Below are 26,953 nucleotides of genomic sequence, written 5' to 3' on the forward strand. Positions count from 1 at the left end.
GATGGGGTTTTGCCATGTTGGCTAGGCTGGTCTTGAACTCCTGACCTCAGGTGATTTGCCTGCCTCTGCCTCCAAAGTGCTGGGATTACAGGTGTGAGCCACCGCAACTGACCTATATAAATATTAAAATAAATCATTTATCTAGAAAATCCCTTGCAGGGATTTTGATAGGAGTTGCATTAAACCTGAAGATCAGGTTGGAGAGAATTGATGCCTTTACTATGTTGAATTTTCTAGTTTAGAGACCTTACATCCCATTTTATTTTACTTTAGTTGATTGAACAGATATATTTTGGTTGCTGCTTGTAGGTTAGGAACTGTGTTTCAAAAGAGATAGCAGTTGATGGAGAATGTGGGTTTTGTGATGAAAAAGTAATCTCTAGGCCTTAGACATGAACAGAGAAAGGTGAGTGGCACCACAGAAGAGAGGAAGCAATTGCCTTTGGGAGTGGGAGTGAACACTTCATAAAGCAATTGACATTTATAGCTTGGTTTTAGATAGACAGGCATTTTCCACATGAAAATGGGAAAGACTTTCTAGTCTTAATTCTAACCTACATTTTCAACCTCATGTTCTCAAGTTTTGGTCAACAAGATTACTTTGATAGTCTAGACTTGTCTTTTTACTTTACAGTTCTGTGTTTCTGTTTGTTCTTTCGCCTCTGATGAAAAACTCCTTCTCTCCTCACTTCTGTGAATTATATTCATTCATTAAGATCCAGATAAAATTAGTTTGCCTCCTTCCCTGTTTAAGCAAGTTCATAGTATTATTACATATATATACATACCTATATATGTATGTATATTTCATAACATTATTACTAGGAACATTTATTTTGACACCTGGGTTTTGTCTTAGGTTGTTAGGTCTTATTTCTGTATTAAGTTCTTTAGAGCTAAGAAGCCTGTTTTATATGTAGTAATCCCTGGCCAAACATGGATTAGAGATAACACCTCAGGGCCTTAAATTTTTTGTTCCTTCTGCTTCCTCAGGTCTTCATCATTCAGATCTACATTCAAATATTACTTTTTATGGACTTTTCCTGACTTTGCAAAATAGGTGTACTTTGTCCTCCAGTTGCTCTCTAACCCCTTATCCAACTTTATTTCTCTTCATTGCATTTATTTGCACCTGAGCTGGTATTACTTGTATGGCTTATTTCTGTCTCCTCAGTGTAATATAAGTGCTACCGGGGGCACAGACTTGAGTCTTGTTCGTTGCCATATCTCCAGTGCCTAGAACCTTGTCTGGCACGTTGTAGATGCTCAATAAATATTAGTTGAGTGAATAAATAAAAGGGTTTTGTGTTTGTACATCAAAATGTTAAAATATTTTCATTCAGATGCTAAGTCAAGTCAGTCTTAAGGAATGGGCCACATTCCAGGCCTGAATTGTAATCTCTGGAGATACGCTCTGGGCATGTTTATTTTTTGTGAAAGCTTCCAGGGAAGTCAGTGCTTCAGACCTTTGGACAGTGGTTACACTCTAGTGGTATGAGATTGGAACAGTTCACGTGGAAATAGGTGTTCAGATTATTTTCTACCCTTTAGTATGTGGGTAAAAGACCAGGTCTAGTGATTATTTTTTACCCTTTAGTATGTGGGTAAAAGACCAGGTCTAGTGATTTTGGCACTGCTGAAGTTTGTGAAAAGGCAGGTGGAGGTAGGCGGACAAATACATTAGCACAATTCACAAAATAAAACAAGGGAATATGCAAGTGTAACAGACATATTTCAAGTGATAGGGATTTGTTTGAAAGCTGACATCTTACATTGATGTTTTCTGAACATACAAATGTGATTTAGTAGAAGATTCTCTTTAATGTTGACAAGTCTAATTTTTTGGAAATAAATGCCTCCCAGATATTATTTTGTGTGAATATATAATATCTCTCCTTCGATTTCTTGTGGGGCTCTGATCTTATAGATCAGAGATGGAAGAAATGAACCTCTGACATAGGAGAGGACTTACTCTACTAATTTATGCTACCTCCTGTAATTTTGCTAGTACTTGATGTGAAATTTGCACCTAGTTGTTATTCAAAAATGTGTTACCTAAGCATTTGAAACTTTTCTTCAGTTTCTGTTTGGTTGAGTGTTAAGTGGCTTTTAGTTGATTGTGGTGACTTTGTTGGTAAGTGTGAGGTAGTTAGGGGTGAGAGGAGTCAAGAGAGTAAGTATCACTGTTGCAGAAACTGACGGATAGGAGTGCAAAGATAGAAGGGTGTGCACAGTAATTTTTCTCTCTTTCCTCATCAATATTTTCTAACTCATAGGATTGTGAAACTCGAATGAAATAATGAAGGTCTTGCCATGGTTGGGACCAAAGGAGGTATAAGCAGCCATTCACCCCACTTCTTTCTGATTTATATAGCACAGCCAACATTTAATCAGGTTCTTTGGATATGCAGGATGAAATTGTACGTATAGTAAATGTTTTCTCAATTGAGATCTAACTAGGAAAGCTTTTGTGCAATATTTAAAAGTTTTGTTTATAGAATTTGTTTTAACCAGATGAGCAAAACTTTTTATAAGCTGTGCCTACAGACATGAAAATGGTCTTCATGTGGCTATTTTGATGTTATGTGGTGGCATTTGCTGTTGTGAGTTTTACTTGTAGAGCTTTAGGCCTAAATGTGGGCTAAATTGTGGTCCTTGTATGGTGTATGCCATTTACTTTTACTGTGCTTTCAGTTGCCACTTACTATGTCTGGTTTTACTTAAACCTCAAATTTAGTTGCATATAGAATGTTCTGCAAAATAAAACTAATAGTAGAGTATTGTAGAACTTTACTTATTTATTTATTTGCGATAAGGTCTTGCTCTGTGCAGTGGACTGGTAATAGCTCACTGCAGCCTCAAACTCCTGAGCTCAAGGGATCTTCCTGCCTCAGCCTCCTGAGTAGCTGGGACTAGAGGTGTGTGCTACCATACCTGGCTAATTTTTGAATTTTTTTTTTTAAGACAGGATCTTGGTGTGTTCCCAAGGCTGGTCTCAAACTCTGGCCTCAAGTGAACCTCCTGCCTCAGCCTCCCAAATCTTTCAAATTAGAAGCATAAGTCAGGAGGTCAAGGTTACAGTTAGCTATGACAGAGCCATTGCACTCCAGCCTGGGTGACAGAACCAGACCCTGTCTCTAAAAAATTAAAACGAAAAGAACAATGAGGAGAAAAGCACTCACTCTGACATTTCACAACAGTGACATCGGTTGTAAAAATTTGGAGGATAGAATTTCCCTGAATCTAGTTTTGTTTTGTTTTGATTTTTTATTTTCTGTTCTTATTCTTTGCCAATACATCAAGGACAGTCTTGAAAGAATATATACTGAAGGGTGGGCAACAAGAGAAGGATTTGTAGACGGGATTATGAATTACAAAATTGAATGTTTTGTGTGAATAGAGAGCAGCCTTAGTTCTAGAGCTCCTTCTTGCTTCCTGGTTTGGGATAAGAGATGGTAAAAATAATACTGATAATATTGTTAAGAGCTGACACATAATTCTTACTATATGCAAGACACTTTTCTCAGTAATTTATCATTTTTAGCTCTTCATTCCCACAAAAGTCCTCTGAGACACTATTATTATCCCCAGTTTACATATGAGAAAACAGGTTCTAAGAAGTTAAATGACTTGCCTGAAATCCACATAAGTAGCAGGTGTTAGAGCTAGGATTTGAACTTAGTCATTCTTGTTTTGGGATCTGTCCTCTTAATACATTACATGGCCTCTCTAATTTGTGAATGAGTGAGTAAGTGTTTTGAGATTTAAAGTATTGATGCCACTTATACTCCACTTTTTTCGGAGGATGGATTCTAGGCAGGAGTCTGTGATGCATTGGGAATGTTAATGAATTTAGCAAATACCCGCAGAACACCTGCTTTGTGACAGGGATATGAAAGTGCTTGATAGGCAAGGTTCCTGACCTCAAAGAGCATATGTTCCAGCAGGGAATCTGACAATAAACAAGTAAACAGGCTGGACTTGGTGGCTTTTGCCTGTAGTCCCAGCACTTTGGGAGGCTGAGGAGGGCGGATCACCTGAGGTCAGGAGTTGGAGACCAGCCTGACCAACATGGAGAAACGCTGTCTTTACTAAAAATACAAAATTAGCCGGGCGTGGTGGTGCATGCCTGTAATCCCAGCTACTCGGGAGGCTGAGGCAGGAGAATTGCTTGAACCCAGGAGGCGGAGATTACGGTAAGCCGAGATCGCACCATTGCACTACAGTCTGGGCAACAAGAGTGAAACTCCATCTAAAACAAAAACAAAAAACAAGTAAACAAACTGACATGGTAATTTCAGATTATCAGTGCTATGGGGGAAAGTTAACTGGTATAGTACTCTGCAGGGATAGGTTCTGTAGGCAGTTTGTCACACTGTGTTTAATGTCATATAGCTTTCATGGTGTTGGATATTATCTCCCCATTTTTTTCTTTTTTTTTTTTTTTTTTTTTTTTTTGTTTTTTTTTTTTTTATTTTCTTTTTTTTTTTTTTCTTTTTTTTTTTAATTTTTTTTTTTTTTTTTGGTGTTGTTTTGAAACGGAGTCTGGCTCTGTCAGCCAGGCTGGAGTGCAGTGGTGCAGTCTCAGCTTACCACAACCTCTGCCTCTCTGGCTCAAGGCATCCACCTCAGACTCTCTAGTAGCCGCGACTACAGGTGCATGCCACCACAACTAGTTAATTTTTTTCTGTATATTGTAGAGACAGGGTTTTGCTTTGTTGCCCAGGCTGATCTCGAATTCCTCAGGTCAAGTGATCTGCCGGCCTTGGCCTCCCAAAGTGCTGGGATTACAGGCGTGAGCCACTGTGCTTGGCTCCCAGTTTTTTTTCCAATTAACCACACATCTGCTGAATTAAAGGAGAGTGTTAAATACAAAAATGAATTTATTATGCAAATCTGCAGTTACCGTGTATATTCTTTTGGACTTGTAATAAAGGAGTATGTTCTAGTACTGAGAAATAGAACCAGAGAGAAATACTGTTATAAAAATTAAAAAAAAAATCAAAATGGGGTAGCCACTAGCTACCATGCATGCCAGGAGTTAGCATGCCAGGCAGTTGAGCCTGACAAAGCGGTTCCAGGCTACTGTCCATGATCACTATTGGCAGGTCTGTTTTTGTTGAAACTTAGGGCCACCATGTGCTAGCCTATGTATATTGTCTTCTGTCATTTTTTTTTGTAGAGTCTAGGGCAGGAGTCTGGGGTTATATACATTTCTTGAAAGGAGTTCTAGTGTGATCATAGTTTATAATAATAGCAGTTTTCATATTCAGTGCTTTCTATGTGCCAGACTCATTTCATTGTAACAGCTTTATTTATTTATGGAGAAAGAGGAGAAAGCCTAAAGAAGTTAAATAACTTCTCCAAAGTCACACAACTCAGGAGTGTGAAAGCTAAGATTAAACTCAGATCAGTCTTACTCCACATTTTATGTGATATTACCTTTTAACTAGATTGGTTTTCATGCTTCACTTCACACTGAAGAATATGTAAGAGCTTTCAAAAGTGAACTTCAGAGAGCCCTCTTAACTTCATCTAGTAGAAGGGCAATGTATTTTCCAGTTCCAAATTTCCGGAGTAATTAGTTTTCAAAGAGCAACTAGTAGAGGGGAGAGTATTTTATGAGTATGTATAATGTGTCCTTGACATTTTTTTTTATTTAGTAAAGGACAACCATTTTCTGTTTAAGTCATTAAATGGAATTAGTTTAGGAAAGTTATAGATGAACTTGCAAAGTTATTTTTTAGATTTCTGTGGTTTCATTGGATTTGCTAGCCTTTAATTTGGTATTTCTCACTGTTATTTTATAAGATCAGCCAGGTACTTCAGTATTAGAGAAAGAAACTAAACTGTAGATTCTGAACTGGCTAGCTGTTTAATTTCCACTGTGTTCAGTTTTTTAAACTTAACCCTGAAAATCTTCCATTATGAATTTTCAATTTATTTTATTTAAAAGTATGCTTTTAAATCTCTTTGTATGATACTGCCCACTGTGGTAGCCACTAGTAACATGCATTAAGCACTTGAAATGTGGCTATTCTAAATTAAGATGTGTTGTAAACATACAATACCCACTGGATTCCAGAGACTTAAGAAAAAGAATGTAAATATCTCAGATTTTTTCTATTGATTATGTGTTGAAATAATATTTTGGATCTGTTGGGTTGAATAAAATTAATTTTACCTTTTCACTGTTTTTAATGAGGCTACTAGAAGATTTTTATTTATGTGACTTGCATTATGTTTTCTACTGAATAATGCTAATATTTGTCATCAATAATGTCAAATTCTGTGCTGTAAATTAGACAAAGCTGGTATGTCTTGACAGTATATGCTGTTAGTTTTTTAATCTTCTAGAAACTAAAGCTCACCTAATTGTTGTCATAATGAAAATGTTCATTTAAATACTTGGACCTATATTGCTTGGGATTAAGGAAAATCTTTTTTTTGAGACAGTCTTGCTCTCTTGCTAGTCTGGAGTGCAGTGGCACGATCTTAGCTCACTGCAGCCTCCGCCTCCCAGGTTCAAGCAATTCTCCTGCCTCAGCCTCCTGAGCAGCTGGGACTACAGGCGCGTGCCACCATGCCCAGCTAATTTTTGTGTTTTTAGTAGAGACAGATGGGGTTTCACCATGTTGGCCAGGATGGTCTCGATCTCTTGATCTCATGATCTGCCCGCCTTAGCCTCCCGAAGTGCTGGGATTACTATAGGCGTGAGCCACCGTGCCCTGTCAGGAAAATCTTTTAATAGCAAAATGGATACATAAGCCACATGTGGAAACTCCCTCTGGGTACAGCTGTTGTTAGGGGAGGTGTGAGAGCATTCATTAGGATGATAGGTGAAAGAAAGAGAACAGTGATGATTAATGTGATGCTAGTAATGCAGATCATAATATGACTTTGGTGAATCAGACATTTCTCATTGGGGGAAGCATAAGTCATAATTGATTAAGATATTTTCTTAAAATACTTCCAATATTTAAGATATTTTCTGTAGTTTTATTAAGAATCATTTGAAGCAAATTTTTTTTTAAAAAAAGGTGTTTTTGGGTTTGCAATCTTTTTGTTTTGTTTTGAGATGGAGTTTCGCTGTTGTTGCTTAGGCTGGAGTGTAATGGCATGATCGTGGCTAACTGCCACCCCTGCCTCCCAGGTTCAATCATTTCTTTTGCCTCAGCCTCCCAAATAGCTGGGATTACAGGCATGCACCACTATGCCCGGCTAATTTTTTGTATTATAGTAGAGATGGAGTGTCTCCATGTTGGTCAGGCTGGTCTTGAACTCCCCACCTCAGGTGATCTGCCTGCCTCTGCCTCCCAAAGTGTTGGGATTATAGGCATGAGCCACTGCACCCAACCTGCAGTCTTTTTTGTATTGCTGGGCTTCATTTTTTGGCCTTGATGCCATTTTATATTAGGGAGCTGGATAATATTTACTATTTGATTAAGTTTAAGATATTTTGTTAAATCATAATAATATCAAGGTCATATGCTAAATATGGTAAAAATTATAAAAATATTTGTTCTGTTATTAGTATTTGATTCATTACTTGAGGTCTCTATTTGCTCTGCTAGGCACTTCTTAGATGGTTTTGCATTAGTTGGCTGTCTGGCAGCTAGGGAAGGAGGATGTGCTAAAGCAACATAGCTTTCTCACTTTATGATTTACCTCCTAGCTTTGCTTACTAGCAACACAGCCAAGGAGAAGGTGAGCCAATGGTATTCTTTAAGTTGGCCTGTTTAAGGAGTTATTCACTAGGATTCTACTTTCTTATACTTAAGACTCTTAATATATTTTAATATAAATTTTACAGATCCTTCTGCTGAGGAATTGAGAAAACTAATGATGTTGCATGGAGGTCAATACCATGTATATTATTCCAGATCCAAAACAACACACATTATTGCCACAAATCTTCCTAATGCCAAAATTAAAGAATTAAAGGGGGAAAAAGTAATTCGACCAGAATGGATTGTGGAAAGGTAAGTTTAATTTTTTATTAAATTTAATTAAATTAATAAGTCTTTAAAAATTAGAAAACTTTCTTTTTCTTGTCTTTTCTTTTCTTTCTTTTTTTTTTTTTTTTTTTAGGGTCTTGTTTTGTTGCCCAGGCTAGAGTGCAGTGGCACAATCACGGCTGACTACAGCCTCAACCTCCCAGGCTCAGGCAACCATCCCACCTCAGCCTCCCAAGTAGCTAGGACTACAGGCATGCACCACTACACCTGGCTGATTTTTTTTTTTTTGTATTTTTTGTAGAGGTGAGTTTCCCGTGTTGCCCAGACTGGTTTCAAACTTAAGCAGTCCTCCAGCCTTGGTGTCCCAAAGTGCTGGGACTACAACTACTGCACCTGTCCTTTTTATTTCTTTTAAAAATATGTAACTATCTCCTATGTATTGCCTCCTAATTGACAAGGTAAAAAATAATGTCTTAACACTACTCTTTAACCTCACATTGATGATTCTATAGCTTAGGATTTGGCATTCTAATAAAAGTAGTATGATAATGTTTTTGCCAGGAATTAGGGGTGATGACTCAGAAAGCAGTTATGGGAGAAAGTGGATCAAGCATGTGATTCAACAAATATTTGTGCACCTCTGATAGAGTAGGCAGTCTTCTTTGTTTTTGAGAAATAACAATGAACAAAAAGATCCCTTCACTACCTCATGGAGTTTATATTCTGTTGGGAGAGAGAGACTGAGCACTATGAATAAATTATATCATGTTGTCTATTATACAGGTTTTTAGCATGTTAATACATCAAGATAATGTGGACCTGGAATGCTGGGAGTAGGGGAAAAGTAGGGAGTAGAGTTTGGAATATCATTTGCTGTTTTTTAATGATTATATTGTGGTTCCTCTGCTGTTGGTTTGGAAATGATAAATTGTAAATCAGTGGTGGCCATTCATATTGACTTCTACATTTAAATATGTCATCTGAAACCTGAGGGATGAGCCAGAACTTAAGTGGTTTATATTTTTAAATGGCATGCAGTATACAATACATGTGAGCAATTGCTGATTTATAAAAGATAGAAGTAAAAATATTAATAATAATTTTATGTATGGATAGATTATAATCAGTATACGAGAGACTGTTTATCTCTTTGAGTTGCCGAATTTTCTTTTTTCTAGTTCTTTTACTAATTATGACACCCTCCATTAACTGTTCCAGAAATTAAGTATTAACTCAGTTCCTTTGTCTAGTGTATTTAGCTGCATAAATTCATGGAGAGAAACAACACAGTGGAAAAGGTTGCGCCTGGGCTCTGGGGACTAAACTCAGCAGTTCAGTATCCATATAACCTGATATAATTTTAGAAACTTTATGCTTGACCAGGCATGGTGGTTCACGCCCGTAATCCTATCACTTTGGGAGGCTGAGGCGGGCAGATCACCTGAGCTCAGGAGTTCGAGACCGCCTGGCCAACATGGTAAAACCCTGTCTCTATTAAAAATAAAATTAGCTGAGAGCGGTGGCTGGCACCTGTAATTCCAGTTATGTGGGAGGCTGAAGCAGGAGAATCGTTTGAACCCAGGAGGTAGAGGCTCTGGTGAGCTGAGATTGTGCCACTGCACTCCATCCTGGGAGACAGACCAAGACTCCGTCTTGAGGGAGAAAAAAAAACAAAAGCAGCTTTACGCAGTCACGAAGAACCTGTTTCCTCATTTGTGAAAGAAGGCTAATACCTACTGTGGTATTTGAGAAATAAAAATTGTTTGTGCATATAACCTGGCACAGTGCCTGGCATGTTGTAGAGGTATAATATATAAGAAGCTACTGTTATTTTATTTTCATTCTGTAACGTTAACAATTATTAGAAAATTCTGAAAATTCAAAAATATGTTACTACCTTTAGAAAGTCAAATATATTTTACATATTAAGGATTCTTTAAACCTTGAGGGATAAAGTCAAAGGTTAGTTCCTAGAACAACCCACTGATTCCTTCCTTTGCACTGTGGTCTCATGACCTAGCCACTATCTATCCATGATATAGTATTGATTAAAATAGCTTTTAGGTATGTGTCTCTTCAAAGGACTGAGAAGTTTTCCATATATGAAGGTGTATCACATAGTTGAGCTGTGTTGTCACTAGGACTAGAATTTTTTTTCTGGGGGCAATAGGTAGGCTTTGGAGGGAATGGGAGATTTCTGTGGACAGGAGAGTTGAGGGGAAAGGGCTCTTGCTGGGGGGATTTGATTTACTTAGAAAATGGTGTTTTCCAGCTGGGCGTGGTGGCTCACGCCTATATCCCAGAACTTTGGGAGGCTGATTGATATAGGTGGATCACGAGGTCAGGAGTTCAGAACCAGTCTGGCCAAGATGGTGAAACCCCATCTTTACTAAAAACACAAAAATTAACCAGGCATGGTGGCACATTCCTGTAATCCCGCTACTCAGGAGGCTGAGGCAGGAGAATCGCTTGAACTTTGGAGGCGGAGGTTGTAGTGAGCCAAGATCATGCCACTGTACTCCGGCCTGGGTGACAGAGCAAGACTCCATCTCAAAAAAAGAAAATAGTATTTTCCATTACAGTTGTTTTCTTTGAATGTGTTCTTTTGGCCAAATGCAGCTAGGGAGATAAATAAATGGAAGAAACAACTTAGATAGTTACACATTTTAAAATTCACTTTAATGGATTTAATCTTAGTCTGGAGTGAGGCTTAATTATTTGTCTTTAAATAATTGAAAGTGACTTTGGACAGCATGATTATATATCCTATTGGCCTCATTTTGTATTTGAGGAGACAGGGCCAGTAGGGTTCACTGATTTGCCCAAGAACAGAGCAGGATTTAGTGTCCAGGTGTTCGGAATCCTGTTTGTTTCCTCCTTTACCATTTATTTAAGCTTGTTATAGATGAGTTGGCCCATGTGGAAATGGATCAATGTTGGCATATGTTTTAAATGCCAAGAGTTCATTATGTCATTGTAACATGGAATCCTTTTGGTTAAATCATGACACTGTTTTTTATTCACACTCTAATCCCTGGTTGATCTCTTTTTAGCTGTGTTTTAATGAGATTTTATTATACTTAAAAATCTTAACATCGTATTGGCTATTTAATAAATGATACATGTTATTCTGTATAATTAGTTTTTGTTTTTATTCGAGCAGTTTGAAAAGGAACTGCCACTTTTAAGTATGTGCGGTGTTGCTTTCATTCCAATTCCCTGATGTCTGTGTTTGTGTCATTAGATCTGAGGTAATGTAGGCATGATTATAAGGCCCTGACTTTTAAGAAGCAAGGGAGTCCTTTAATGAGAAGCCTGTGTATATTAAAGTATGAAATTATTTTACTAAAACCTTTGTTTTGTAAATCTCATGCTTATAGATAGTGTATTAAAAGTAATGGTTCTAAAAACTTTTGTCACAGTCTTTGTCTTGAGACAATTTTACATTGAAATTTGAAATGCAGAATAGATAATGAGAAGCTGCTATCACATACCCCACTGGTCCATCAAGCCTGAGGAAAGTCATGGAGCATAATTTAAAAATTGGTCTTGTTTTTTGTTCTTGATTTTGTGTTGATCCTTGTAGATTGGGAACCTTGGATTGTGGGTTTTTTATGTTTGTTTATGCTGTGATTAGATGGTCACATAGATCTGTTGTGAGTTTAAACAGAATGATAATTTGTTTCCGTTCATGCCAACTCAATGGTATCTACTAGTAGGACTTTCAGTTTATCTTCTTTCTAAACTCCCAAACCATTTTACGCATGTTTGTCATGTGCTCACATATGAGCCAAAACCTTGATTTCTGATCACATTCAGTGTAAATATTAGAGTGCTTATTCAACTCATTTAAATAAAAGTTGATTGCAGTTTTATCTCTCATGAGTTGTTTTTTCCCATTTCCCTTGTGTTTTTGTGTTCTGCGTAAACACAGAGGCCACAGGACAAAGCAAGAGTGAGACTTCCCAAAATAGATGAATATTTCGCTTGCTATGACTATGTTTTGATTCGTTGTATAGATTGTAAACTCTTTCTCGTGTGTGTGTGTGTGTGTGTGTGTGTATACACATCAGAATATATTTTCAATGTACATGAAAAAAATTCAGCATATAAGGAAACTGTAGTAATATCTTTTGGATAAAGATAAATTTTATTATTCTCTCCTTTTGGTTTTGAAAGAATAGTAGAAAATGTCAGTATAGTTCCTTTGTGCTTAGGACAAGAGGGGAAATTAGTAAATGTGAGAAATTAATCCCAGAGAGATTTTTAAAAAGGTCTTATACAAATATGCTTTTAGACAATGTTTCTGTCTATATGTCTGTGGATAGATAAGTGGATAAGCAGGGATTATTAGGAGTATACAACTGATAGATAGTGGTTTGAGCTTCAAATTATAACTGACATTACTTGGCTAACATTACTATAGTGCATTGGGCTTTAATTCTTTTTTACTAAGTGTCCCTGAGCATATCTGATTTGAGACCTGCAGCATTTAATTGGCTGTCTAATTTAGTAACAGTCTCCATGGACTGACTTATGTAAGCCTAAGAATTCTGCTGGGTGTCCACATAGCTCTTGTTAGGAGTTGGACAAGGCCTTACACACCCTTGTACATGATATGATCAGTGCTGACCATAGAGAGCACCTGTAGAGTCTGCATCACTCCAGCATGCCAGTAGGGCAGGAAAAGCGAGCATGATTGTAGGACATTTTGTTTTACATGAGTTGTGCAGCTGGCACAGTGGATGTAGTTTCACTCTTTACTTATCACTTAGTTATAGCGATCTATGATAAAGCATGGAAAGCTAAGATTAGGATTTCACTTCAGCTGTTAAGTACCTGTACTTCTTTTGGTGGGGAAAGCAGGTGAGTTGAGGAACATAATGCCATAGAACAAAGATTTATCGTTAGGCAATTGAGACCAACTATTAAAGAAAGAAAAATTGGTTTGAGGAAGAATAAACTAAAAAATAGTCTAATTTTAGGATTTTGATTCTAATATCTGAATATAAGCAGAAATTTTGATAAAACATTTAGCCTGCTAATAAATCCATTTGGATACATGTCTTGTGACTAGTATAGTGTGTTCTTTACTATCATAATTTAGTAGTTATAGCATTTGGTATAGTTTAAGGTATTTTAGGTAGAATTATTAAATACATATTGACATAATTATATAAAGGACATACTCTGTATCATATATAGTTCCATTTTTAGAATCTGTTTTCTTGTATTCATACTTGTTGATTCAGTATTTTTCATTGGTTTTCTGTAAGCCAATTCAGTCATTTCTTAAATGATTATTATTTTTAAAAAAGTTTTGTGAGGTGCTGTTTAAATGAAAATGTCAAAAAAAAGTCTTGGATTTATGAGACAATACGAAAAGTATTTTTATCATGTTATTTATCAGTCTTTTTCCTAAATAACTAAGGGATGATTCTGTGGTATATATTTTAGGTTTAAAATCCAGAAGTTGTTTTGAAATATTTTCTAATATTGAAGGAGCTTGTTTTGAAATTTGGCTGATAGTATAAGTATGTTGGTTGGTTATTTCAAATTTGAAGTGAAATGATAATTTTAAAGGTAGAGTAGCCATATATAACTGAGTTTATTAGCAAGAAAACACCAGTTTAAGATGCTGCAATCAAATTAGTTTTAGTTCTGAAGTACAAAAGGAAGCAGACATTAGGGAGCTAATACCACCTAGTGTTATAATACTGGTGTTCCCCTGGATTTGAGTAGTGATGTGTGGTATGTCATGAGGATGTACGTGGTAGCTTCGGCCTTTGTAGAGTTCGTATCTTCAAATGGCCTTGGCTCTTATACATATAAAGATAGTATAAATTATTTATTACTCTTGAAGTTGAGATTCCTTATTTTGTCCTGTATTTTTATTTTACAGTTTCTGACATGAATTTGAAAATTGAGAATGCTTACTCGGTTTACTTATCTTGGAAAAGCTTAATATGTGAGATGAGGTTTTGAGGAATTCTTAATGATTCTCTGTTAACTGTTGACAGGGGGAATAGTGGTAAATATTAAAGTCGTGAGGATTAAAATATTAACTAGTTCAGCTCTGTGATTGGAGTTTTTCTCATCCCACTCTAAGATCATATTGTATTGGGACCATCTAAAACTGAGCAAGAAGGAATAAAGTAGGAAAACAGATGGCCTGTTGTTGGTGAAATACTGTATGTTTAAGGACATTAATTTTTTTCATGAGACTCATTGTCACCAAGTATGGAACTCTAAATTGGTGTTGCTTTTTTGTTTCAGCATCAAAGCTGGACGCCTCCTCTCCTACATTCCATATCAGCTGTACACCAAGCAGTCCAGTGTGCAGAAAGGTCTCAGCTTTAATCCTGTATGCAGACCTGAAGATCCTGTGCCAGGTCCAAGCAATATAGCCAAACAGCTCAACAACAGGGTGTAAGTTTGTCTAGTTGGGAATTACTGCAAAGCTAGTTTTTAGCAGTGAGCATGGCCCCTGCTCTGTTACAGACAGACAGAAGGAGATATGAACCCTGGCCATTCACTTACAATAAACTTAATGAAATATGTGTGTGTGAGTGTCTTATCTGAAAATTATTTTTATGATGAAAATTTCATAAATATAAATAAGTTTTTATACTCATACTAGTTTCTCATGTTAAACTAGTGGATCTTTATTATTAGTAAGCTTTTTAATGGATTTTCATGAAAGTAATTATTTCCTCACAAGTAATATGCTACATTGCATTCTCAAACACTGACCTTACTGTATTTTCATTGTGTTCCATGCATAGAAAGTCAACAAAAATGTTAACATTTCTAGATTATTTTTGAAAAATTCAAAATTCATAACTGCAATTCTAAATATGTAAATATTTTACATAAATGGAAGTTTAACTGGTGACCCTTGGTTTTAGAATTGAGAGTTAATCTAGACTTTATTCCCTGTGGCTTTTTTTTTTTAAGGTTGATTTAAGCTTTAATTGCAATCCTGGATAAATTGGTTTCATAGTTAATTGGTGGATTGCCTTACCTTGTATATCAGGTGGTTCATTATGATTAGCCTTCTCATTATTTATTAAATTGCTTGCCTTGGGAGTTGGATATATATATATTTTTTTCCAAATGACCAGGAGTCTAATTAGTCTGAGAGGATCCAGTATCACTGCCTTCTGTAATTTTGTTGTCATTTTTATTTAACTTGTACTCATAAGCATATTCAAATTTTTTTCATGTTACCTAAAGCTTTTAATTTTTTTAATGTACTGTCAGGGTGTATATAGCAAGTAATCCCTGAAAACCTTTTCACAGAATACACAGCTTTATCTTTTGTTACCCACACTAATAAAAGTAGAAAATAGATACGTTTTTCAAAATCTTCTTGGTGACACTTTTAGGAAGAAATTACCTATTAGATTTACCTTTTGTACATTTCTTTGAAATGGGCTTTGGTGACTTCTTGTTCCCTTTTCATCTCAGGGGCTGACTTTCTCTGCGTGTGACATATTAGATTTTCTTTTTTCTTTTAATCATATCCAGTTTGTCTTTTTCCCCTTCGCTGGCATGATCATCTGTGAGGATGTGATCTACTCAGAGTTGCCTGTCACATTCCATGCAATGGTTAGCCAGAGCCTGAGCTAATCCAGAAATGGGTTGGTCATCCAGCTTGTGGGACTTTTCTGTGTAGTCAGGTTCTCATTACTAATAAACCAAGTTAGTATTAGGATGAGGGGCTTTAGGTGAAACCTGGTAATACTGTGGTAATTTCTCCTGTGCCTTACTACTCTGTAGGGTAGCCCATCGTCTGGAGCATATATGGTAATTGAATTAATGCTGTGGACATGTGGACATTTCTAAGTAGAATAAATAACTTTGTAATTCATGTTTTGGTTTTTGTTACTTAAATGATTCTCTTGAAGTGTATTACTAAACAAACTTCTAGAGGAGCCAGGATGTGACTTTAGCATAGCATTTGTCATAGGTTCTGCATTTGTAAAGCTGTCATAAAGCAACTTGGTACAAATTGCCTTGTATACCCTGGCATCTAAGTACGCTTTTCTTAGAAATGAAGTACAATTTCGCTTGTCAGTAAGGCAAATGTCCTTATTTTTCTAGGTATAAATTTTACTGAATTACCCCACATGTTGACATGACTCTTAACTTTTTGTCTACTTGTGCAACAGTTAGCTCCATTAATAGGTTAATCAATATAGTCAGTTTTTTTCCTACCGAAACCACTGGTTTCATATTGGATTTAATGTGTTGAATAGTACCTTTCATAAAAACTAAAACTAGGAATACAAATTTAAGTAAGGTTTTTAAATCCATTTTTATGTAAGTTATTTGTAGTATATTCAGCAGATATTTATTGACCTCATAGTAAATGCCAAAGCATTGTGCTTTAGAACTGGGTATTTAAAGCTTATATATTCCAATTAATTTTTTATGGGAAAAATCGTTGGAAAATTTTTTGGGTTTTTCAGCTATGAGAAAGATTCCGTTGCATTTCTTCTTTGGGACTATCTGAAGTAAAGAAAAAAAACAAAAACCAACACCCAAAGGGCTGTTAATATTCTAGAATTTTTCTAGTTACCTTGCTGCTTTTGCAAATAATGATCTTTTGTCAAATCAGAATATAAAGTTTGTGGTTTAATTTTCAGGGTTTTTTTAAATTGTCAATATTCAATATAATAATTCTCAGTTTTTGTTTTTTTGAGATGTAGTCTTGCTCTGTTGCCCAGGCTGGAGCTCAGTGGCACAATCTCAGCTTACTGCAACCTCTGCCTCCTGGGTTCAGACGATTCTCCTGCCTCAGCCTCTAGAGTAGCTGGGATTATAGGTGCTCACCACCACGCCAGCTAATTTTTTGTATTTTTAGTAGAGACGGAGTTTCATCATCTTGGCCAGGCTGGTCTTGAACTGCTGACCTTGTGATCCACTCGCCTCTGCCTCCCAAAGTGCTGGGATTTTGGGCGTGAGCCACCATGCCTGGCAATTCCCAGTTTTTAAAGAGGGAAATACGAAAGTATGTACCACTAAGAAAATGTTGAAATGAAAAAATTGTTTTAACCTAAAAGTCAGACATTATTAACTTAAAATTTTTTTCCTGCTTTAGAAATCACATTGTTAAGAAGATTGAGACAGAAAATGAAGTCAGAGTCAATGGAATGAACAGCTGGAATGAAGAAGGTGAAAATACTGATTTTAGTTTTGTGGATCTGGAGCAAACCTCTCCGGGAAGGAAACAGAATGGAATTCCGCACCCCAGAGGCAGCACTACCATTTTTAATGGACACACTCATAGCTCTAATGGTGCCTTAAAGACACAGGATTGCTTGGTGCCCATGGGCAACAGTGTTGCCAGCAGACTTTCTCTGGACTCTTCCCAGGAGGAGGAGAAGGCTGAGAAGAGCAGCACTGATTTCAGAGACTGCACTCTGCAGCAGTTGCAGCAAAACACCGGGAACACAGATGCTTTGCGGAATCCACACAGAACTAATTCTTTCTCATTATCACCTTTGCACAGTAACACTAAAATCAATGGTGCTCACCACTCCACTGTTCAGGGGCCTTCAAGCACAAAAAGCACTTCTTCAGTATCTACTCTTAGCAAGGCAGCACCTTCAGTGCCATCCAAACCTTCAGACTGCAATTTTATTTCAAATTTCTATTCTCATTCAAGACTGCATCACATATCAATGTGGAAGTGTGAATTGACTGAGTTTGTCAATACCCTACAAAGGCAAAGTAATGGTATCTTTCCAGGAAGGGAAAAGTTAAAAAAAATGAAAACAGGCAGGTCTGCACTTGTTGTAACTGACACAGGTAGATACTTACTAAAATTGTTTTCTTAAGAAACAGTCATGCCTTGATCATTTTGCTCTTACCCTATTATTGCTATTTCTGGTCAATACGAAGTTCTCATAAAAGTCTCCAAGAACGTCAAGTCATATAAGTTACAGTAAGCATAACGTAGAAAGCTTATTTATTAAATTTTTTTTAAACAATTAGATTTAATTGTGGCTGACTGAAAATTTTCAGAGAATTTAAACAGTAAGATGATTGGGATTCTGAGCATTCATTCCTCACATAGACCTTATCAGTTGAAGTTTTGAACTGTGTTAATATAAACATCTATTCAGTGCTTAAACTCCTGTAAGAATGAAATTGATTCGATAAGAGCAATTGTTAATTTCTAAAAGCTTGCATCATAATGATTTTTTAATTAATTTTGACAGCTGTTATAATTACAGTGGTAAACTTTTAGTGAGATTATTTCATATCTACGTATATTCATTAATTGTATTTTGTTTTTTAGTATTTTTCTTGTCATCAAAAACAAATGCACACCTAGTAGCAGACTGTGCAAGTCATTATAAATTAGTATCTGGTTTGAAGTTTTAGTTCCTTTTACAGAATATAGGATTTTTTTTATGGGGAGAGACCTCAGATTAATACTATACTTTAATTTATAGCTGTGGAAACAGATATAGAATGAAGCTCATGGTTCTGTCCTAGAAAGTGAGAGACACTCTATGTGGGGTTTTTTTCTGTTTTGTTTTACTGAGTTTGATGTATTCCTATGAACTTTTAGTCAAAAAATGCTTTTTGCTATTTATGAAATATTTCAGAATAATAGATATTAGATTCCTTATGTTATGCCTTGGCCTTGTTACCCGAAGGTTATTTAATTCTGAATGCTTCAAAGAACTATGATTAATTAGTTCTATAAATGGGAATAAAATGAGAAATTTTGTTATTGTATGAAAGCATTTGGCAGATATTTGGGTTATGCATTCTGTACTACTTGAATGTTTAAAAGCATTATTTTGAGTTGTTTGCATTATGTTTATATGACACTTTGAAAAATACTTTTATACAGCAGAATTGTGATTAAGATTATTTTATGAATCATTTCTTGAGATAATATAGAGGGTGGTAAGGAAGTATCTGGCTTTGGATTTAGGTAGTTTAGCCTGAATCTAAATCCTTATTCTGCCACACTTATGCTGCAGGAGTATGGGCAAGTTAGTTTACCTCCGTGAGTCTTAGTTTTCTTTGTGAAGAGCAATGATAGATAGTCCAGGATGTTTGCCTCGTGGAGTTGTGAGCTTAAGAATACATGAGCAGGCTAGGTGCAGTGGCTTATGCCTGTAATTCCCACACTTCGGGAGGCCACGACAGGAGGATCGCTTGAGCCCAGGAGTTCAAGACCAGCCTCGGCAACACAGTGAGACCCTGTTTCTACCAAAAAGAAAAAAATAAATTAGCTGGGCTTGGTGGCAACGTGCCTTGGTCCCAGCTACTTCAGAGGCTGAGGTGGGAGGATTGTTTGAGCCCAGGAGGTTGAGGCTGCAGATTGAACCACTTCACTTCAGACTGGGCAGCCGAGTGAGACCCTGTCTCAGAAAAAAGGGGGAGAACTAGTTACATGCTATCACAGTCACAGTTTGGTAAATGGAGTGGTCCAAAACCTTTAGGGGATATCTGTTTTTGGAAGCCTATTATAAAGGCTAACCCTCAGTACTAATATTTTTAAGTCTGAGGAAGACTCTTTTATGAGACCAGAACTTTTTACAAGCTGAGGGTTCTTATTTCCAGGACTGTGTATCTTAGAGGACCAGAGGAAAAGGCTAAGGATGAGACTGATAATAGAGGAAAGCTCTACTTGTGCCTGAATTACAGTTAAAATGACCCTGATGAATCTCTTTGTAGCTCAGATTGATTAGAAGCTTTTGTCCTCAGGTGAAGACACTCATCTTTATGTCCTTAAATGTGGTATATATCGCCAGATCTGATCTTTAATAATATTTAATGGCATCAGGATAAAAATTCTATTTGCATACAGATTTATGTTTATATTATAAACTCTTTTTTCAACTACTTAGAACAGCAACATGGTAGTTGAGAGGCCCTGAAATCAGACTGTTTGGGACAGAATCACTGTTCAAGCAATAGGCTGTGTGACTTAATTTAACTTTTAATCTTCAAAATGGAGATGATAAGATTACCTGCCTCATAGTTGTGAGAATTTAAATAAACACATACATGTAAAACTCTTACAGCAGTGCTTGGCACCTGCCAAGCACTGGATAATAATAGCCATTTTTATTGTTATTTTATCCAGGCTTGTTTGTAGATTGCATGGCATAGTGATAATCAAAAAGGGTTTTACTTAGCTTCATGTAACTAAATGTATGCCAACACCTTTGTATTTTTATAAAATAATCAGCCCTATGAAATAATTTTAAGGTGCACTTTTTGACAAACTAATTAGAGAATTAAATTTGGCTTCTCTTGAGATGATAGAAATAATCTGTAGTCAATTCTGGTTTTTCTGAAAAGACTCCATTTTGGATGTAAGCATGTTTTAAATATAATTTCTAAAATTAACTAGACCTGATGTTTTAAATAATAAAAATTAGTTTGGGGTTTGAATGCTCTCTTTTTCCTTCTAGGAAATATGTCAGTACTGAATTCTCCCAGGCATCAGAGCTGTATAATGCATGTTGATATGGATTGCTTCTTTGTATCAGTGGGTATACGAAATAGACCAGATCTCAAAGGTCTGTATTCTTGCCTATGTTTTAAGAAAATTGATGCATTGTTATAAATATATATTCAAAGGGATTACAAAATCTTTTTAAAAAAATTCTGATTTTCCTTGGGACAATCAGTTCTTCCAAATTTTCTGTATTCCATTATCAAGGAAGGTGTAGGGAAATTAGTTTTTCTTTCTCCCTATAGAGATCTTCAGGGAAGAATATTCATCTTCAGTGTAAGGATATGTCATTGAAGACCAATAGAGACAGGTTCTGTATGGGGCATTTTCTAAATTTTTACCTGTACTCTTTGTAATGAATGGAAATTTTATGGTTCCTCTTGTCTTTGAGACTTTGGTAATTATGCTTTTTCTTGAGCAAATAACTTGATTAACTGTACTGATACCCGTGAACACCCCAACTTCTTGTTTGTAGGATAATTTAGCATTATTGAGTATTGCTAAAATATGTTAAATTCATCTGGCTAGTCTTTGCCGTAGTGAAATTGCAGATATTTGTGAACTAGTCAGTACTTTAAAAAGCATACATTCTGGGCTTTCCAGTGGTTACCTCTGTCTGAAAGAGATAATAATGTTTTCTTCTGATAATTCTTTCCTTAAATAAGGAATCACTATGGCACAGAAACTGCTGTGTTAAAACCAGGAGTTTCTTTTTGTCATGGTTAGTTTGCTGCTTAAGCTCTGAAAGGAGTTTTTAGAATGTTAAATAATTGATTTTCATAGAGTAACTTTTTCTTTTTTTTTCTGAGATGGAGATTCACTGTTGTTGCCCAGGCTGGTGTGCAGTGACATGGTCTCGGCTCACTGCAACCTCTGCCTCCCAGGTTCAAGTGATTCTCCTGCCTCAGTCTCCTGAGTAGTTGGGATTACAGGCACGCACCACCACGCCCAGCTAATTTTTATATATATATTTAGTAGGGACAGGGTTTCACCATGTTGGCCAGGCTTGTCTCGAACTCCTGACCTCAGGTGATCCCCCCACCTCAGCCTCCCAAAGTGCTGGGATTATAGGCGTGAGCTACCGTGCCTGGCCAGAGTAACTTTTTAATGCATTGTTGATTTTATTTCTTGGTCCTCAAAACAATGCATTTAATAAATACATATTTGTCATCCATGCTATTGCTTTATAAAATTATAGTAATCTTGTAACTTAACACGCATGCGAAAGGAAATGATCCAGGAAAGTAAGTTGTTACCAAAGCAAAAACTGAGGGGGGCTGTATGCTGATGTTTGATGATATAGTAGGTCAAATTGTGATTCCTGTGCATATATATTTAGTTTCTGTTGCTGTAAAATTGAGAGATAAGTACAGATGTTAACTCTACTTTTCTGATACTAGAAATACAAAAAAATATATATTTAGTTTTTCTTTCCCCACCACTTCAGTCTGAATCTAGGCTCTGAGTTGCTTGTTTTCTACAATTAAGAAATCAAATAAAAGCCATGGAAGGCTGAGTTGACTGCTGCTTTCAGGTCGAATAAATGTATCAAAACAGTCACAAATAATTGGCTTTTTTTGGAGGAGCTAAGAAACTTAGATGACATTTACATGGTGATTGATAATCTTTAAAGTATTAGCTTCTTTAAGGATTAATGTCTAGGTAAAGCTAAAGAAAAAAGGGCATGTTTTAAAAATCTTTTGAAAAATTTTCACTTACATTTTGTTAACATTCCTGTACCCAGATACAGAAATAATTTAATCTTTTCCTCACAGGAAAACCAGTGGCTGTTACAAGTAACAGAGGCACAGGAAGGGCACCTTTACGTCCTGGTGCTAACCCCCATCTGGAGTGGCAGTATTACCAAAATAAAATCCTGAAAGGCAAAGCAGGTACAAATGAGCTCTCTTTGAAATCTTAGTGCTCCTGTGGATGGCTTCTGGATTTTGCTATTGGTATGGTTCTTATAGAAATGAAAGCAGAGTTGTAGCAATTAGCTTTTTCATTCAGGGGTTTTAAGGATATCAGTGTTAGGTTTTGTTGAATTGGAGGCTGTTTTCCTGAAGCAGGGAGTGAAGAATGTTTTACAAGGTTTGATTAATTTGCTCTGTATAAATTTAGATTGGGGATAAAAATCATGGGCATAATTTAAAGAAGCCTGTAACTTGAGAGCTAATTACTAGTCATTTGGTTATTGTATCACAATAAGAATGTTCAAGTTTGTGTTGCTCAAGATTTGTATGAAGAAGTAGAATAACAAACATAGAATTTTTAATTTATTGGAATTAAAAGTAAACACCAGTAATCATTCTCCATAGCCTTTAGTGAACCTATTTGTTAAGAGATACATCCTTGTTGTTGACTCTCATGACATTTTAGTTTTGGATGTTAATAAGCAAAATCGTTAAGTTGTACTAATCATAATACTTACTAAGATTTCATGTGTCTATTATTTTTTTCCACTGAGTAAATTCACTGAGAAATGTTTTCTTAGAAATTAATTTTTTTTTGATAACTGATTAGTTTTCTCATGGTTGTTTTGCAAAGCCAAAAAGAATTTTTTTAAAATTAATTTTGCAGAAAAATATTACCCAGAAAGTAGTCAGAAGTTAGATATACAGTGAAATGGAAGGCATGCAGTTTAGTTTTATTGCAATCATTTCAGTGCCCTTGTTGTCAGTTATAAAACGTTGGGCTGGCTTGTCAAACGACCCCAGTGAACTTACGGCAAAAAGAAAGCAAGTAAATATCTCTGAGGACCTTTTTTGGGATGATAGTCTTTTTGTTGGCTTTGATCATCTGTTTATGTGGTCTTAAGTATGAAAAAACATAATTGTAGATATATATTTATGCTTTGTATGTACATTTATTTCAAGTATTATAAAGGTTTTCTTGGTCTTTAAATCTTTTCAGAGATTTCTGAGATTCTAGAATTTTGTGTGGCATTAGTAGGTCTGGAGTAGCTGTTATTGAACTTGTTGAGATTTAGTTGTATTATGGTCTAGGTAGTTAAAATTTAAGTATTGCTAATACGGTTTTGTGGTAGGTTGGTTTTTCTTTTTGTATTTTCTGTGTGCTACTAAACAGATGAAATCTTCAGTTATAAGATAAGAAATAAGTAGCTTAAGGAAGTACACAATACTTGTCATATGTTAGGCATTTATGAAATAATTTACTAAAGAATGTTGAAAGAAGAAAAGCCACCATGTATATACGTGCAGTAGCATCTTCAGTGCTCAGAGTCTCTCTGGTGGGTAGTCTTGTTACACACGTCCTTTTATCCGCAGTCTGCATTTAAAATGTTGACCTTAAGCAAACATTCCTTAGGAGTGGCAGAGAGCTAGTCCTCTTTTGTCTTTCCTTCTGTTAGAAACAATCTTACTATAAATGGTTACTATAAACACAGTACTGTCATTGGTTACTTAAATGTCTTCATCAATTTAGCCACCTGATTTTTATAACATTTTAATACCTTCTAGAATCACATCCCCTTCACATCAAAATGTGGGTGGTAAACCAGAAGGTAAATATTAGGGGAAATATTTACATTTCACCTACCATTGAAAACTGTCAAAAGGAGATTGTCTGGTCACTAGAACAGGTGATATGACGGTTTGTATTTTATACTCTTACTTTACCCTCATGTCATTTACTTTTATATGCTAAGCCTTTTCACCCATTAGCAGCTCACCAAAATATTTGCTACATATAAAATGAATAGATTGTCCTTTATTATAAAATTTGATTGCAACTAAGCTCTGCTCAGAACTTTTTTCAGTGCCTTATTTCTCTTTGCTTGTTATTTCCTGATCTTTCTTTCTCTGGGTTATTATCAGACATGGCACTAAATATAAAAATATTGAGGATCGGTCTAGGAATTAGAATCTTTGGCTTCTGTGCACTAGTTTAGAAAAAAAAAAGATCAGTTCTAATGTTTGGCTTATATGTCTAGGCAAAGTATTAGGACAAGTAGCATCCTTAGTCCTTTTTGAAACTTTAGTTTCTTAGTTGTCATATCCAAAAGCTCTTTAATTAGACCAGTGCAACCAGGGGATCTCATCCATCCATGACTTCTTTTGGAGGCTGCTTCCTGAGCAGTACTCATTAGTGACACTTCTCATTGATGATCTCATTGTTTGGAACAATTTATGCTCCAAATTTCATGGTTGGGGCCTTTTACCCTTTCCTGGATTTCCAGGATGCAGATGTTTTCTATCCCTTCGACAACTTCAGTTTTCGTTCTAAAGAACAACAGTTTTAAAAATCGTATTAGTCATAGATTTATTCTCAGCGATTTCTTTTTCACAGACTTGGGTCCTGGCCTCTGATTTCTCCAACCGTTCCTCCACATTCTCCATGTGCCCGTCTAGTTTGTCAAGTTTTGATGAGCAGTTCTCTACTTTGCCCTCCAGTGAGGACAGTGTGTCCCTGCATTTCCTTGAATCTCACATGAAGCAACTCACTCCGCTCGTGGAGGGACCCACGCACTCTGCTGCACTGTGGAACAGGTCAGCCAGCCCAATGGAGAGGAACACAATGGTGTTGCCTCTCAGGCCAGGGCATTGGGGGCGCATGGACCACAGAGACTGTTCTCTTCTCAAGCATAAGTTTTCTGTTACTTTCAAGACAGTATCTTAGATAACTAGCCCTTCAGATATCAAAGTCTGGTAATTCTCCAACTTGTAAGGCATAACTCATGGTTACACCTTTGAAAGGCAGTTGGTTGTGGCTGTTCAAATTTCAGCACTCCTTTTTTGGGGGTCTAGTTGCACCCTCTGTTGAAGTGTGATACTGACAGTCCTGAAATTCTTAACAGATTTTCAGCTTAGATAAATGGACTATTAAAATTTATATTTAGCCTTTTAAAACCCTCCAGCAACACTGGGTAATCTGCTTAGGATTCTGTCTTTAGTTTGTAATCGTATAGCTAGCATACGCTATTCATATGTCAGAAACTGTAGCTCACAATACACACACTGCTATTTTGAAGCAAGTAGGATTTGACCCCACTGAGATGCCAGTCAGTTTGATTTGTATTTATGCTGTTGATATATGGTTGCTGAAATCCAGAAATGCTTGTATGGGTTGCATAGTTAGATGAAAGATGTTGATGATTACTGGTCAAACCAGGAAGAGTTGTTTAAGTCCATGAAACCAGAGATTTTGCTAGTTTTCCTGGTGGTGCGTTAACTTGGCTGACTTTTCACAGAACAAATCTAAAATAAGCGGAAGAGAAATACTGGGTTTGTAAGTTACATATTGTTACAGTCTACACAAAGTAGATTTGTCTGGAATAGCTGAAGTGATATATTTTGGTTTTGTTTTACTGATGGTATTTTTGTTTATAATAGTAGAGATGTGGCTGAGATTGTGGTTTTAGAATGTGATTTTTAATTTTTTTTTACAGCATACTCTTCTTGGAAACTAATAGTAGTATCCCAAGAGACCTATGACTGAAGTTGTGTTTTAATCTATTTCTCAATTACTAGTGAAGCTAAAGGTGATAAAGGAAGTAAAGTGGCATGCAGCCAGTAGGCTCTCCAGAGTGTGTGATTTTGTATTCTTGTATTATGTTGTGAATTTGGTTTGGATATTAAGAGATGTTGGTGAGTCACACTAGGCTACAGTTGTGTTCTCTAAAGCGTTGATATTCTGATCACACTTGAATGTTTTTAATTGAACATGCATTATTAAACCAAAAGTAAAATTACCTGTAGCAGGGGATAATGTGAAGCGGGGGATAATGTGATGTGTGTTCAAAAGAAAAAGCTTGAATTTAGGATGAAAACTCTTCATGGTTTGTGACCTACTAAATTATTGTTTGATCAGATGGCTGGTAGGAATTTCATGTTTGTTGTACATGTTAATTAGCTTTAAGTTCTACAGATAGTTCTTTTAGGAAACAGCAAAGAATATTTGGAGAAATTTATATTTTTCATTAACTTTTCGCCATTACAGAGAGCTGTACAGTCCCTGTAAGGCTATCGGAGGGGGTTCATCTCCCTGATCACTTCTCATCCATGTCCACCTCAAGGGACTGTGTGTTACAGGATATTTTATATTTATCTTTTGGTGTATTTTTTTTTTTTTAAACTCTCAGGACACTTTGAATTTATTACAAGTTTTTATCTGCTGATGAAGACTATAATTAAAGCAAACCATTTTAAAGTTACAGAGTTGCCTTTTATTAGATAAGGAGATAATATCGGTAGAGATAACTGTATTTGGAATTTCCTAAACCTTTTTATATGAAAGTAATGGAAAACAAATTTCTTGAAAAAGTTAGAGAAAATCAGTTTATAATATTTAACCATTAAATTTTTTATTTTTTTATTTTTAAAGCAGATATACCAGATTCATCAATGTGGGAGAATCCAGATTCTGGACAAATAAATGGAATTGATTCTGTTTTGTCAAAGGCTGAAATTGCATCTTGTAGTTATGAGGCCAGGTATGTAGAAGTTGTGTGTTATAATTCTTAATGAATAATTTGGTTAATTGC

The 26,953-nt window shown here is 36.1% G+C and overlaps 1 protein-coding gene across 12 annotated transcripts in view; it reads left to right on the forward strand.

The window, feature by feature from the left end:
* REV1 (REV1 DNA directed polymerase) overlaps positions 1-26,953 on the forward strand; it is an 84,239-nt gene that overhangs the window by 29,465 nt on the left and 27,821 nt on the right. For 5 of the 12 annotated variants that reach the window (XR_005198446.1, XM_017519313.2, XM_017519309.2 and 2 more), the window contains 6 exons: positions 7,814-7,982; positions 14,235-14,387; positions 17,065-17,774; positions 20,408-20,515; positions 22,227-22,343; positions 26,794-26,902. Coding sequence is in view for 10 of the 12 variants with exons in the window: in XM_017519313.2 (XP_017374802.1) it covers positions 7,814-7,982; positions 14,235-14,387; positions 17,065-17,774; positions 20,408-20,515; positions 22,227-22,343; positions 26,794-26,902 (1,366 nt within the window). In the remaining 2 variants the exon portion in view is untranslated. Of the gene's footprint in view, positions 1-7,813; positions 7,983-14,234; positions 14,388-17,064; positions 17,775-20,407; positions 20,516-22,226; positions 22,344-24,759; positions 24,960-26,793; positions 26,903-26,953 lie in introns of those variants that run through there. The other 7 variants (XM_017519310.2, XM_017519317.2, XM_017519312.2 and 4 more) reach the window with 5 other exon arrangements.

Source organism: Cebus imitator, unplaced genomic scaffold (assembly GCF_001604975.1).
Source record: "Cebus imitator isolate Cc_AM_T3 unplaced genomic scaffold, Cebus_imitator-1.0 Scaffold736, whole genome shotgun sequence".
In the NCBI taxonomy this organism is placed as follows: Eukaryota; Metazoa; Chordata; class Mammalia; order Primates; family Cebidae; genus Cebus; species Cebus imitator.